We start from the raw sequence: 14,006 nt of genomic DNA on the forward strand, positions 1-14,006 counted from the left end.
TTTTCCCAAAAACCTAAAGGATTTCCAGAACCCCTCACATGCAGAAACACTAAATGCAAAAAAAAGATGCCCAAAATAACAAAAGGCATAAGAAAATGAAGACTAAAGAAACGCTTTAGAGTGATATTCCCTACAGCATACCCTCCCCAAATCCATATGGCAATATCATTCCCAAACAAAGGAATAGCCGTAACTATTCTTCTAATAACTTGGGCCGCCCAATAAGCTATCTGACTCCAAGGTAGTACATACCCAGTAAAAGCTGTTATTATTACTAACAACAATAAAACAACACCGCTAGCCCACACCTTAAACAAACGAAAAGAACCATAGTACAATCCACGACCAACATGAATATACAAACATACAAACATAAAATTAGCAACATTAATGTGGAACCTACGCATCGCCCACCCTATACTCACTTCTTTCATGGTAAAAACAACCCTTCTAAAAGCTAAATCTTCATGGGCTGTGTAATAAAAAGACAGAAATCAACCAGTAACTACCTGACCAACAAGACAAACTCCCAACAAAGATCCTAAACCCCATCAAACACTCAAGTTTGAAGGACAAGGAAGATCATAGAAGGTTCCTTTGACCACTGGATACACAGCTCCGGACCTAAGAGAAACATTACTAGACAACAAAGTGGAGAGAGCCTCAACTCATCTTTCGAGCTTAAAACGAACACATTTATCTGCCACCTCCACCCCTATCTTATAGTTCTTCGAACACCACGCAAAGACCCCTGCCTATTGTATCTGCACAACTTGGTGATAGAAACTATACAAACTGCTAACAAAACGGCTAAAAACAAGAAAGAAACCCTCCCAGCCCAGCTCCTGTCCACTATTTCAGGATCGTGAAACAAAGGAACTTCAAAGAACCCTCTGCACAAAACATCTAAGTAACACCCCCACCCCTCTGCATAGACTAATAAACAAGAAAAAGCCACTAAAGCCCCAATAACTTTTAAAGGAGAACTTATACGACCAGAAATTCTCTCGAAATAAGGCCTTGGGGCCAAAGCAACAGCATACAAAAAAACAACCAACATCCCCCCCAAAAAAGAAAGAAAAATAAAGTGCCTAAGCCACACAGACCCTCTGTACCCACAAACCAAGCAACCTAATAGAACCAAAAAAAAACAAAATCTTCCAACAGCTTGAGGATTAACCAAAGACCCAATCCCCACTAACAAGACCACAGCCACTACCCACAATAAATACCAAACCTTCAACTCCTAAGACTTAGCACAGTTGCTCTGCCTAAAAAACAACTACCTAAATACCCCCTAACCCTACCACTTAAAGACAGGAGACTTAATCTTCTTTACCTTTCCTATAAAAGTACGAGGCATGTGAACCCACCACATTACACAGAAAAAAGCACACCTAAACAACAAAATTACTATAAACCACAACAACCATAACATAGGCTCAAAATGAGGCACCTCAACCGAGAGGTTATCTAAAACCACTAACCGCACGAAAAACGGACGCACTTGCTATACTACCTCGGCCAATAAAACCCACCTATAGACATGAGGAGGACCCTAAACCCCCGAAAGAAAGGTTCAAACCATCTTTCCCGATTGGACACATCAACAAAAAGCAAACATCCCCCGGAGGCCGTTAAGCCAACTTAGCGGCTTCAACACTACGTTTTTGTTAAACTACCCAAGGACTACCCTACCAAACTTCTAATAACTACTGTTTACCTTCCTTTCCCAACATACTTAACTTTATTCACATCTAAAGAATCTAAAGACCTCTTATGGAACTCAGTTACGTCATGCATCATCCGAATAGCGATTACCTCCTTAAAAGTATGGCGAGCTACACAAGTAAAACCACGATTAACCACCCACTCTAAAGACCTAGGCCGATTTCCAAACAACAAAGGACGACGTCCCCTTAAGAAAGCTTCCCATTGCATATGGATAAACAAAGAAACACTGACCATAACTATTGCACACCCAATAGTTCTCCACTGATTCCAATAATAATAAAAAATAGGATAGTCTGGAATACGACGCGGCATACCCCCTAACCCTAAGAAGTGCTGCGGAAAAAAGGTTAAATTAACCCCCACAAATGTTAAAAAAAAATGACCCCGGGCCCAAGACCGGTGAAAACAATTTCCTGTAAAAAATGGGAAATAGTGAATATACCCAGCAAAAATGGTAAAAACCGCCCCTATAGATAAAACATAATGGAAGTGAGCTACTACATAGTATGTATCATGAAGAGCAACATCTAAGCAAGCATTAGATAAAATAACCCCTGTGATACCCCCCATTGTAAACTTCATAATGAATCCCAACACCCAAAGAGTTGGAGCCTCAAATCTTAAATAAGACCCATAAATAGTAGCAATCCACCTAAAAACTTTAACACCCGTAGGAACAGCAATTAGTATAGTTACAGCTGTAAAGTAAAAACGGGTATCTACATCCAAACCAACAGTATACATGTGATGACCCCAAACAATGAAACCAAGAACACCAATAGAAATTATAGCATATATCATAGCCACAGAACCAAAAACTCGTAACTTCTTAGTATAAAATACTAAAACATGAGACACTAAACCAAACCCTGGTAAAATTAAAACATAAACTTCAGGATGCCCAAAAAACCAAAAAAGGTGTTGGAATAAAACAGGATCTCCTCCTCCCGAAGGGTCAAAGAACCTACAGTTAAAATGCCGATCTATAATCAGTATAGTTAACCCACCAGCCAATACAGGCAAAGACACCAATAATAAAAAACTAGTGACAGCCAGAGCCCACACGAAAGGAGGGGAAAATTCAGCCTTAAAAGACTTACTTCGCACATTCAGGAAAGTGACTAAATAGTTAATAGAGGCAGCCGAAGAACTAATCCCCGCCAAATGAAGCCCCAAAATCATTAAATCAGTTCTGATTCCACCAGAATAAGGAGTCCTAGACAAAGGCGGGTACATAGTCCACCCAGTTCCTCTACCATAATCGATAAAACAAGAAACAATCACTAAATAAAGAGCAGGAGGAAGAACTCAAAAACTAAACGTATTAAGCCGAGGAAAACTCATATCAATTGAACCTAGTATTATAGGCAACAACCAATTCCCAAAACCACCAATAAGCACTGGCATAACAAAGAAAAAAATCATTATAATAGCATGTAAAGTAACAATACCATTGTACACTTCAGACCTAGGTAACCACATTCCTGGCCGCCTTAACTCTAAACGCATTATCCAACTAAGATTTAAACCCCCAAAACCCGACCACATCCCCAACATTAGATATATAGTTCCAACATCCTTGTGAGAATTAGCCATAAACCAACGAGATCAACGAACCACTTATAGATAAACTTTTTTATATTAAAATTATTCTAAAATCACACACTACAGGCCATCACCTGGAACTAAATGTCCTTTCGTACCCTAAAGCCCAATTTTAAAAGAAAGAAGATAGAAACCGACCTAGCTTTCACCGATCTGAACTCAGCTCACGTCAGATTTTTATGGGCGAACGAACCAACCCTCAAGACCGCCTACAAGCCTTAGGATATCCAGAGCCAACATCGAGGTCGCAAACCCGCCCATCTATAAGAACTATCAAGACAGATTACGCTGTTATCCCCGGAGTAACTTCTTCTGATAATCACACCTTAATGTTTGTGGGTCGTAACACATCTGTTTTACACCCTAAAGGAGTCTAGCTTTGCTCCTTTGCTGCCCCAGCCAAAACTACTATTATTCACCCCTTCTGAAACACTAAGTTCTAGTGCTCCTCAACGATTCGGCCACAAATAGCCTTGGAACTTCCCAATAACTTAAATTTCTAACTTCACGGGGTCTTCTCGTCTTTCTTACCCATGGAAGCATTTGCACATCCAATTCAAGTTCACCAAAAAAAACTAGAGACAGTTGGAAACTCGTCAAACCATTCACAGGACCTACAATTAATAGGCCATAATTTAGCTACCTTAGCACGCTTTACCGCGTCCGTTTAAGCCCGCAAGCTCACCGGGAAGGCACGACCCCCCATATTGCTCAGGGAGCCATGTTTTTGATAAACAGGCGGTCCCCTTATTTGCCGAGTTCCTTTAGCTTTTTTTAAAAATACGGAACATAACCTTACGTTTCTTTCCCCGACCTTAAAACACTTACAACTTCTCGACTACTCATCTTTACATTATCACCTCCATGATTATTGTTTCAAAAAGAGATTCCGTACAACACAAAGATAGGTAAAATTTAATTTATTATACAAGGCTCATTTGTGGTTTAACCCACTCCATAAAGATAACTACTTCAAGCCCACTTCTTAGCCTTTCCATTCTTAATTAACCATCCTTTAAAATAGCCCCCTCAGCTTAGCCTGAGGGGGCTGACCCCTTCGAAAAACAGCCCGAATACTATTAGGATTATCAAACTGTAAACCCCATCAACCGAAGGACTATACTTAAATATATTTCCGGAATAACCAGCTATCAACCAGTGCGAAAAGTATTTCGCCACTATCTCCCCATCTCCAGATAGCAAATATAACGCCAACCTGTAAAGTAAGAAAGTAGATCACAAAACTTTCGGGATACTTCCTCAGCATAAAAAGTAGTATAAGCCATGATGCAAAAGGTACGAGTGCTCACCACCGATACTTCACTGTTTAATTTATTTAACCTTCACTCACGCTACTATCTATTATCTATCGCCGCTTAAACGTCTAATTCTATCTCCTCTACTAAGACAATAAAAAATGATTTACCCAATTTTTACAGTTATTACTTATATAACGGCATAGTTAAAACATCTAAGGTAAGGAGAGGACTATTAACCTCCCTCAAAAAGGGCCGAAACCTTTTTGCCAACACTAGGACTTACCCCTTTGGTTAAATAATTATTAAAAACAAGGCAAAGCATCTTATCAAAATTGGCAAAATTTGGCACCAAATTAACTTCATTAGTATATCATAACGATACCGAGGAAACCTCCTTCGACACAAAACAATCAAAAAAACTACCATAAACCTAAAAAAAGACCCAATAACCCTTCTACTAATTAATCCAAAATATTCCCCATTACCTAAAAGATTTCCCCCACCTAAAAATAATACACTAGTCAAAGTGCTTAAAAACAAAATATTAGAATACTCTGCAATAAAAATTATAGCAAAACCACCTCTCCCGTATTCCACGTTAAACCCAGAAACTAACTCAGACTCACCTTCTACAAAATCAAAGGGGGCTCGGTTTCTTTCCGCCAAAACACAAAAAACCCACCAAGGAAGAACTAAAAATAAAACCCCTCCATTGCACCCTCTAACCTGAGACAACCTAACCCTCTCTAGGTCCAACCTCCCTACCACAAAAAAAGGACACAAGTACAAAAAAACAAGCATAACTTCATAAGAAATGACCTGAGCCAAAGCACGAACAGCACCAAACATAGCGTAACGGGAATTAGAAGACCAACCACAAAGAACTACCCCATAAACCCCAACCCTTAAAACCCTCAAGACATACAACCCGCCCCAAAAAAAGTAAACCCCACACCCCCAAATTCCAGGGCTACATCCCCACAAAATGAAAGAATGTAATAACATAAAACAAGGGCCTAGAAAGAAAAGAGCTGGGTTAGAATTTCTTGGAGTAAAATACTCCTTTCTGAACAACTTAATACCATCCGCAAAAGGCTGCATAATACCCAGCCACCCAACCATCTCAGGCCCTTTACGGACCTGAGATGCTGCCAACACCTTACGCTCAAAAAGAGTTAAATAAGCAACCCTCAACAATACCACCACATAAAAACTCAGAGACCAAAATAAAGCTTCCACACAAACCAAGCGGCCAATTCTAAGCCTCTTAGTGGATGTAAGCCACTAGTACTATTTATACTAGCCTGGCTAGCTTAAAGCTTTATTAAGCCATCTCTGCAGGAAGGAGCCGCCAATCTCCTTCTAAGGGAACCAAAAACCCCCGTGCGCAACTACACCACCCTACAAAATCAAATTATTTCTCAGGGCGCACCTTCCAGTACCCCTACCTTGTTACGACTTATCTCAGCTCTCGCCGAGAGCGACGGGCAGTTTGTACACGAGTTAGATTCATGTTCAGGAAAGCACATTAATCTCTCCTTACTCCTAAGTTCACCTTCACCCCAAGATTCCACAATGAGGATCCGTAATTCCAAATATGAATTGTAACACCCGCTCCCTTGAGCCATAGGCAGTATTACGACCTGAATTCATGGATTCCCGTGAAGATTATCACCGGGATCCATTAAGCCTGTTTCTCTTTGCTCGAACAACAAGCTGACAACGGCAATACACCAGCTGCACTTTTTCAAGACTCAGTAAGATATGACGGGGATCATCGGATTAAGGCGCATATTCCCCTAGGTAGTTAACAAGCCGCCAAGTTCTTTGAGTTTTAAGCACTCGCTCGTAGTACCCAAGCAGCTGCACTGAAAAGCAAAGTTTACATCGGCAATAAATGGGTATCTAATCCATGTCTTCAGTTAACCGGTTCCGTGGACTCAGCCTAAAGAAGAATGTGCCCCTTCCCTCAAGGAAATACATAAGATTGCACCCCTACTTCCTCGGGTCGATCTTCTTTTTTCAAAAATTACATTTGTTTTAATGAAAATACAAAGCAGACTGTCTAACCACCTTTTACACTGTCCCACTTGACTTGAGTTACTCAGGTTTAACCGCGACTGCTGGCACCTGGTTGGACTCCTCTAATAAACAATAGCTTAATCAAGCTTACGCTCATAGTTAAAATCTATCCACTGGAGGTATGAATTATACTATTAATAGTTATCGAGTTTCTCTGATTATACAAACGTGAGTCCCCCCACAGAAAGGCAATCTTAGACCTTCCCACAGAAAGAAACCGGTATACGCATTCCCCGCATAAACTGCCATGTGTTAATCGACCAAACTAATAGCCAAGCAAAGGTAACCAGAACCAAACTACCACACAAATACTTCCCAAAAATAAACCATCTTAACCTGCTCCTGAGACTACATTCCCATCCTCTGAATGCAAATCAGAGATGTTTCTTACACCAAGGAGCAAGCATTGTAGCTAAGGCTGAAGGGCATTTTACTCCCTACCTTTGAATCAAAAGTTCAACACTCTCTTTAAGCTATCAACCCACCCATAAAATAAACTCTACACTACATTTAGATGCTAAAGAGATTAAACTCTCGAAATTTACCACATCAAAGTAACCCGCTAAAACCCGGCTCAGCACCGTCAAACCTAATCAACCTTGCCTCTAAGAAGCGTGAGCCCCTACAGCCCTCTTTCCCGTTAACAGCGGGATGCCCTTAATAGACTAACGCCTCTTACCCTATATACCCCCTTCAACTAAGAAGACCTCACGCTTGGAAGGCGCGCATGCTATTTACACCAGAGATACAAACTAACCACTAATCGTTCATGTTCACCAGTCGTATAGGGGGAAGCAGGGGATGGATATCCCCTTCCCCCTATAACCCCCTCACCCCATCCTAGGGGGCTATGAGAAAATTCTCCTCCCCCTAGAACCCCCCCCACCTCTTTTTACAAACCCTCCCTCTCCCTCCACACCCCGAACCACTTCTTCTTCCCCCACCCCCTATCCCCCTCCCCCTTCCTAGAACTGGAGCCCCTACCTCCCTCTCCCTCCCTCTGGAATAAAATTCCTGGGGAGATAAAGGAAGGATTATAGGGGAATTTATTTTTTTGGGGGAGGGGGTTTACCCTTTAACGCTGTCGCTAGTCGGAGCTATTTTCGGGGCCATGCCCCAAAAATCCCCCAACAAAGGGGCCATTCACCGAAAATTATTTTCGGTAAATGTCCCCTTTCTCCCACGAGATTTTTTTTCCTAGAAAAGTAGGGTTTTTTTTGAAAATTTCTCTTATTTTGTGCAAAATGACACGTACAAAAAAAGCCAAAAAAAAAAAAATTTTTTTTTTTGGCAAAAAAAACAACAAAAAACCCTGTTTCTCAAGATATTCCACAAAACTTCTTAATAGGCAAAATTGCCCAATTCTTACATTTTTTATACCCCCTAAAACCAAGTTTTTGTGCCCCACTTACAATGCAATAAATTTACTCCCCCTTAAAAAAAAATTTTTTTTTACAAAAAAAAATAAAAAATTTTAAGCTAGAAAGATAGTTCCCCTAAACCTCTTGAAAGACCTCGAAAAACTCCTAAAAAAATGACACTTTTTTTTACAAAAATTTCTTATTTTTTTAAAAAACAAACAGAACTAAACCCTAACAAAACCCCGCACTAAGTAAAATTTTATAAAATTTTATAAAAAAAACACTTATTTTCCTTAATTTTTATAAAAACCATCAAAAAAACCGATTTTTTGGAACTTTTTTGGAAAAAACCCCCCCCATTTTACTACGTAAATTCCTGTTAAAAAGCGATTTTACTCCTAAAAAAGACTTTTGACTTACAGGTTCCAAAAACACCCCTTTTTTCAACGTTTTTTTTCAACCTCCCTTCCCGGGTTTTAAAAAAAAACCCCCACCCTATTTCCCCCAAAAGGGAAAGGGGGGAAAGGGGGTTTTCCCCCTCCCCCTACCCCCCCCCCCAGGGGGCAGGAAAATTCCCTCCCCCTAAACCCCCCCCCCCACCCTCCCCCCCCCAAGAAACCCCCTTCTTTCCCCCCCCCCCTTCCCCTCCCCCCTCCAAAAGGGGCCCCTCCCCCCCCCCCCCTGGGTTTGGGGGTTAAGGGGTTTTTTTTTTGGGTTTTTTTTGATTGAAATTGGGAAAACTTGAGGGGTTAAAAGGTAGGGCAAATTTTTTATTTTAAATCCGAAAAGGTTCTGTTTTTTGTTTTTTTGCCAAAAAATTTTTTTTTTGGTTTTTTTGTTTTTTATTTTTGAAAATAAGGAATTCAAAAAAACCCCTTTTTAAAAAAATCGGGGGGAAATTTCCCAAATATTTTGGGAACCCTTTGGGGGTTTTCCCGGACCCAAAATACCCCCCTGGCCCTGTAAGGGAAACCCCCCCCCCAAAAATAATATAATCCCTTTTTTAAGATTTAAGAGGGGGAGGGGTTAGATGGGAAAAGGGGGAAAAAGGGGGTGGGGGAAAAATGGTTGGGGTTAAGGGGAAGGAAAGGTTTTAAAAAGGGGGGGGGGTTTTGGGGGGGTAAATTTTTATTCCCTTGGGGGAATAAAAAAGGGGTTTCCCCCTTTCCCCTATCGATGTGTTAAAAGATGGTTTTCAGAAAGGCAAAAAACCCTTTTTAATTTTTAAATTTTTGGGGTTTTGTTGTTTGGGCAGGTGTATAGTAAACGGTTCAGCCCGGGGGAAGGTTCTTCCCCCAAATGCCGGTGTTTGAAGGGGAATGGGGAGTGAAAAAGTAATTGTTTTCTGGTTGTTTAACCGGGTTAATGTTTATTAACCGTGGAGTTTTTAGGGCTACAAATCGTTGGGTTTTGGGGGGGAAGGGGTTCAAAAATTTAAACCGGGGGTTTAAAGGTTGGTGTTAAGGGGGAAAATTTAAAAAAATATTTTTAAAAAAAATTTTTTTTAAAAAAGGGTAAAATTTTATTTTTTGCAAAATGAGTAAAAGGGGGAAAAAGCGAAAATTTTAAAAAAGGAAAAAAGGGTTTTTGAACCTAGTAAATTTTTTTAAAAATGGTTTTTTAAAGGTTCGAAAAGGGGGGGGTTTTTTAAAAAGTTCCAAAATCGTTTTGGTTTTTTTTGGGAAAAAAAGGTTTTTTTTTATAAAATTTTCTAACATTTTTTACTTAGTGCGGGTTTTGTTAGGGTTTATGTTTCTGTTTGTTTTTTAAAAAAATAAGAATTTTTGTAAAAAAAAGTGTCATTTTTTTAGGAGTTTTCGAGGAGGTCTTTCAAGAGGGTTAGGGGAACATATCTTTCTAGCTTAAAATTTTTTATTTTTTTTTGTAAAAAAAAAATTTTTTTTAAGGGGGAGTAAATTTATTGCATTGTAAGTGGGGCACAAAAAACTTGGTTTAGGGGGTATAAAAAAATGTAGAATTGGGCAATTTTGCCTATTAAGAAGTTTTGTGGAATATCTTGAGAAACAGGGTTTTTTTTGTTTTTTTTTGCCAAAAAAAAAAATTTTTTTTTTTTTTGGCTTTTTTTTGTACGGGTCATTTGAACAAAATAAGAGGAAATTTTCAAAAAAAACCCTACTTTTCTAGGAAAAAAAATCCCGTGTGGGAAAAATAAGGGGCCATTCACCGAAAATTATTTTCGGTGAATGGCCCCTTTGTTGGGGGATTTTTGGGGCACGGCCCCGAAAATAGCTCCGACTAGCGACAGCGTTAAAGGGTAAACCCCCTCCCCCAAAAAAATAAATTCCCCTATAATCCTTCCTTTATCTCCCCAGGAATTTTATTCCAGAGGGAGGGAGAGGGAGGTAGGGGCTCCAGTTCTAGGAAGGGGGAGGGGGATAGGGGGTGGGGGAAGAAGAAGTGGTTCGGGGTGTGGAGGGAGAGGGAGGGTTTGTAAAAAGAGGTGGGGGGGTTCTAGGGGGAGGAGAATTTTCTCATAGCCCCCTAGGATGGGGTGAGGGGGTTATAGGGGGAAGGGGATATCCATCCCCTGCTTCCCCCTATACGACTGGTGAACATGAACGATTAGTGGTTAGTTTGTATCTCTGGTGTAAATAGCATGCGCGCCTTCCAAGCGTGAGGTCTTCTTAGTTGAAGGGGGTATATAGGGTAAGAGGCGTTAGTCTATTAAGGGCATCCCGCTGTTAACGGGAAAGAGGGCTGTAGGGGCTCACGCTTCTTAGAGGCAAGGTTGATTAGGTTTGACGGTGCTGAGCCGGGTTTTAGCGGGTTACTTTGATGTGGTAAATTTCGAGAGTTTAATCTCTTTAGCATCTAAATGTAGTGTAGAGTTTATTTTATGGGTGGGTTGATAGCTTAAAGAGAGTGTTGAACTTTTGATTCAAAGGTAGGGAGTAAAATGCCCTTCAGCCTTAGCTACAATGCTTGCTCCTTGGTGTAAGAAACATCTCTGATTTGCATTCAGAGGGATGGGAATTTGTAGAGTCTCAGGAGCAGGTTAAGATGGTTTTATATTTTGGGAAGTATTTGTGTGGTAGTTTTGGTTCTGGCTTACCTTTGCTTGGCTATTAGTTTGGTCGATTAACACATGGCAGTTTATGCGGGGAATGCGTATACCGGTTTCTTCTGTGGAAGGTCTAAGATTGCCTTTCTGTGGGGGGACTCACGTTATGTATAATCAGAGAGAAACTCGATAACTATTAATAGTATAATTCATACCTCCAGTGGATAGAATTTTAACTATGAGCGTAAGCTTGATTAAGCTAGTTGTTTTATTAGAGGAGGTCCAACCAGGTGCCAGCAGTCGCGTTAAAGCCTGAGTAACTCAAGTCAAGTGGGACAGTGTAAAAGGTGGTTAGACAGTCTGCTTTGTATTTTCATTAAAACAAATGTAATTTTTGAAAAAAGAAGATCGACCCGAGGAAGTAGGGGTGCAATCTTATGTATTTCCTTGAGGGAAGGGGCACATTCTTCTTTAGGCTGAGTCCACGGAACCGGTTAACTGAAGACATGGATTAGATACCCATTTATTGCCGATGTAAACTTTGCTTTTCAGTGCAGCTGCTTGGGTACTACGAGCGAGTGCTTAAAACTCAAAGAACTTGGCGGCTTGTTAACTACCTAGGGGAATATGCGCCTTAATCCGATGATCCCCGTCATATCTTACTGAGTCTTGAAAAAGTGCAGCTGGTGTATTGCCGTTGTCAGCTTGTTGTTCGAGCAAAGAGAAACAGGCTTAATGGATCCCGGTGATAATCTTCACGGGAATCCATGAATTCAGGTCGTAATACTGCCTATGGCTCAAGGGAGCGGGTGTTACAATTCATATTTGGAATTACGGATCCTCATTGTGGAATCTTGGGGTGAAGGTGAACTTAGGAGTAAGGAGAGATTAATGTGCTTTCCTGAACATGAATCTAACTCGTGTACAAACTGCCCGTCGCTCTCGGCGAGAGCTGAGATAAGTCGTAACAAGGTAGGGGTACTGGAAGGTGCGCCCTGAGAAATAATTTGATTTTGTAGGGTGGTGTAGTTGCGCACGGGGGTTTTTGGTTCCCTTAGAAGGAGATTGGCGGCTCCTTCCTGCAGAGATGGCTTAATAAAGCTTTAAGCTAGCCAGGCTAGTATAAATAGTACTAGTGGCTTACATCCACTAAGAGGCTTAGAATTGGCCGCTTGGTTTGTGTGGAAGCTTTATTTTGGTCTCTGAGTTTTTATGTGGTGGTATTGTTGAGGGTTGCTTATTTAACTCTTTTTGAGCGTAAGGTGTTGGCAGCATCTCAGGTCCGTAAAGGGCCTGAGATGGTTGGGTGGCTGGGTATTATGCAGCCTTTTGCGGATGGTATTAAGTTGTTCAGAAAGGAGTATTTTACTCCAAGAAATTCTAACCCAGCTCTTTTCTTTCTAGGCCCTTGTTTTATGTTATTACATTCTTTCATTTTGTGGGGATGTAGCCCTGGAATTTGGGGGTGTGGGGTTTACTTTTTTTGGGGCGGGTTGTATGTCTTGAGGGTTTTAAGGGTTGGGGTTTATGGGGTAGTTCTTTGTGGTTGGTCTTCTAATTCCCGTTACGCTATGTTTGGTGCTGTTCGTGCTTTGGCTCAGGTCATTTCTTATGAAGTTATGCTTGTTTTTTGTACTTGTGTCCTTTTTTTGTGGTAGGGAGGTTGGACCTAGAGAGGGTTAGGTTGTCTCAGGTTAGAGGGTGCAATGGAGGGGTTTTATTTTTAGTTCTTCCTTGGTGGGTTTTTTGTGTTTTGGCGGAAAGAAACCGAGCCCCCTTTGATTTTGTAGAAGGTGAGTCTGAGTTAGTTTCTGGGTTTAACGTGGAATACGGGAGAGGTGGTTTTGCTATAATTTTTATTGCAGAGTATTCTAATATTTTGTTTTTAAGCACTTTGACTAGTGTATTATTTTTAGGTGGGGGAAATCTTTTAGGTAATGGGGAATATTTTGGATTAATTAGTAGAAGGGTTATTGGGTCTTTTTTTAGGTTTATGGTAGTTTTTTTGATTGTTTTGTGTCGAAGGAGGTTTCCTCGGTATCGTTATGATATACTAATGAAGTTAATTTGGTGCCAAATTTTGCCAATTTTGATAAGATGCTTTGCCTTGTTTTTAATAATTATTTAACCAAAGGGGTAAGTCCTAGTGTTGGCAAAAAGGTTTCGGCCCTTTTTGAGGGAGGTTAATAGTCCTCTCCTTACCTTAGATGTTTTAACTATGCCGTTATATAAGTAATAACTGTAAAAATTGGGTAAATCATTTTTTATTGTCTTAGTAGAGGAGATAGAATTAGACGTTTAAGCGGCGATAGATAATAGATAGTAGCGTGAGTGAAGGTTAAATAAATTAAACAGTGAAGTATCGGTGGTGAGCACTCGTACCTTTTGCATCATGGCTTATACTACTTTTTATGCTGAGGAAGTATCCCGAAAGTTTTGTGATCTACTTTCTTACTTTACAGGTTGGCGTTATATTTGCTATCTGGAGATGGGGAGATAGTGGCGAAATACTTTTCGCACTGGTTGATAGCTGGTTATTCCGGAAATATATTTAAGTATAGTCCTTCGGTTGATGGGGTTTACAGTTTGATAATCCTAATAGTATTCGGGCTGTTTTTCGAAGGGGTCAGCCCCCTCAGGCTAAGCTGAGGGGGCTATTTTAAAGGATGGTTAATTAAGAATGGAAAGGCTAAGAAGTGGGCTTGAAGTAGTTATCTTTATGGAGTGGGTTAAACCACAAATGAGCCTTGTATAATAAATTAAATTTTACCTATCTTTGTGTTGTACGGAATCTCTTTTTGAAACAATAATCATGGAGGTGATAATGTAAAGATGAGTAGTCGAGAAGTTGTAAGTGTTTTAAGGTCGGGGAAAGAAACGTAAGGTTATGTTCCGTATTTTTAAAAAAAGCTAAAGGAACTCGGCAAATAAGGGGGGCCCCCC

General features: G+C 40.4%; 4 protein-coding genes across 4 annotated transcripts; 1 reads left to right on the forward strand and 3 right to left on the reverse strand.

Moving 5' to 3' along the window:
* Nucleotides 1-9: 9 nt before the first annotated feature.
* On the reverse strand, nt 10-906 carry LOC117319646 (cytochrome b-like; the record flags this gene model as incomplete). Its single annotated transcript, XM_033874422.1, is given in 1 exon segment — nt 10-906. A coding segment is annotated over 1 exon segment (425 nt), but the record flags the coding sequence as incomplete, so codon positions are not given.
* A 782-nt stretch (nt 907-1,688) lies between these two features.
* On the reverse strand, nt 1,689-3,330 carry LOC117319645 (cytochrome c oxidase subunit 1-like). Its single transcript, XM_033874421.1, has one exon. It carries the CDS (start codon nt 2,968-2,970, stop codon nt 1,720-1,722), a length of 1,251 nt encoding a protein of 416 aa, XP_033730312.1. The 5' UTR covers nt 2,971-3,330; the 3' UTR covers nt 1,689-1,719.
* Nucleotides 3,331-3,354: 24 nt separating this feature from the next.
* LOC117319647 (NADH-ubiquinone oxidoreductase chain 1-like) lies at nt 3,355-6,226 on the reverse strand. The gene is made up of 2 exons (XM_033874423.1): nt 6,047-6,226; nt 3,355-5,882 (listed from the first exon to the last, which is right to left on the reverse strand). Exons 1-2 carry the CDS (start codon nt 6,224-6,226, stop codon nt 4,890-4,892), a joined length of 1,173 nt encoding a protein of 390 aa, XP_033730314.1. The 3' UTR covers nt 3,355-4,889.
* A 5,629-nt stretch (nt 6,227-11,855) lies between these two features.
* LOC117319648 (NADH-ubiquinone oxidoreductase chain 1-like) lies at nt 11,856-13,897 on the forward strand. The gene is given in 3 exon segments (XM_033874424.1): nt 11,856-12,035; nt 12,200-12,686; nt 12,689-13,897. Coding segments are annotated over 3 exon segments (1,170 nt in total). The 3' UTR covers nt 13,192-13,897.
* Nucleotides 13,898-14,006: the final 109 nt, after the last annotated feature.

Source organism: Pecten maximus, unplaced genomic scaffold, assembly GCF_902652985.1.
Source record: "Pecten maximus unplaced genomic scaffold, xPecMax1.1, whole genome shotgun sequence".
NCBI classification, from domain to species: Eukaryota; Metazoa; Mollusca; class Bivalvia; order Pectinida; family Pectinidae; genus Pecten; species Pecten maximus.

Bases quoted from the DNA above. Each gene is read 5' to 3' on its own strand.
- LOC117319645 (XM_033874421.1), bottom strand. From the start codon at position 2,970: ATGTACCCGCCTTTGTCTAGGACTCCTTATTCTGGTGGAATCAGAACT.
- LOC117319647 (XM_033874423.1), bottom strand. From the start codon at position 6,226: ATGGCTCAAGGGAGCGGGTGTTACAATTCATATTTGGAATTACGGATC. The intron at 5,883-6,046 runs GTAGGGGTACTG...AAATAGTACTAG, and splicing joins CTGAGATAAGTCGTAACAAG to TGGCTTACATCCACTAAGAG.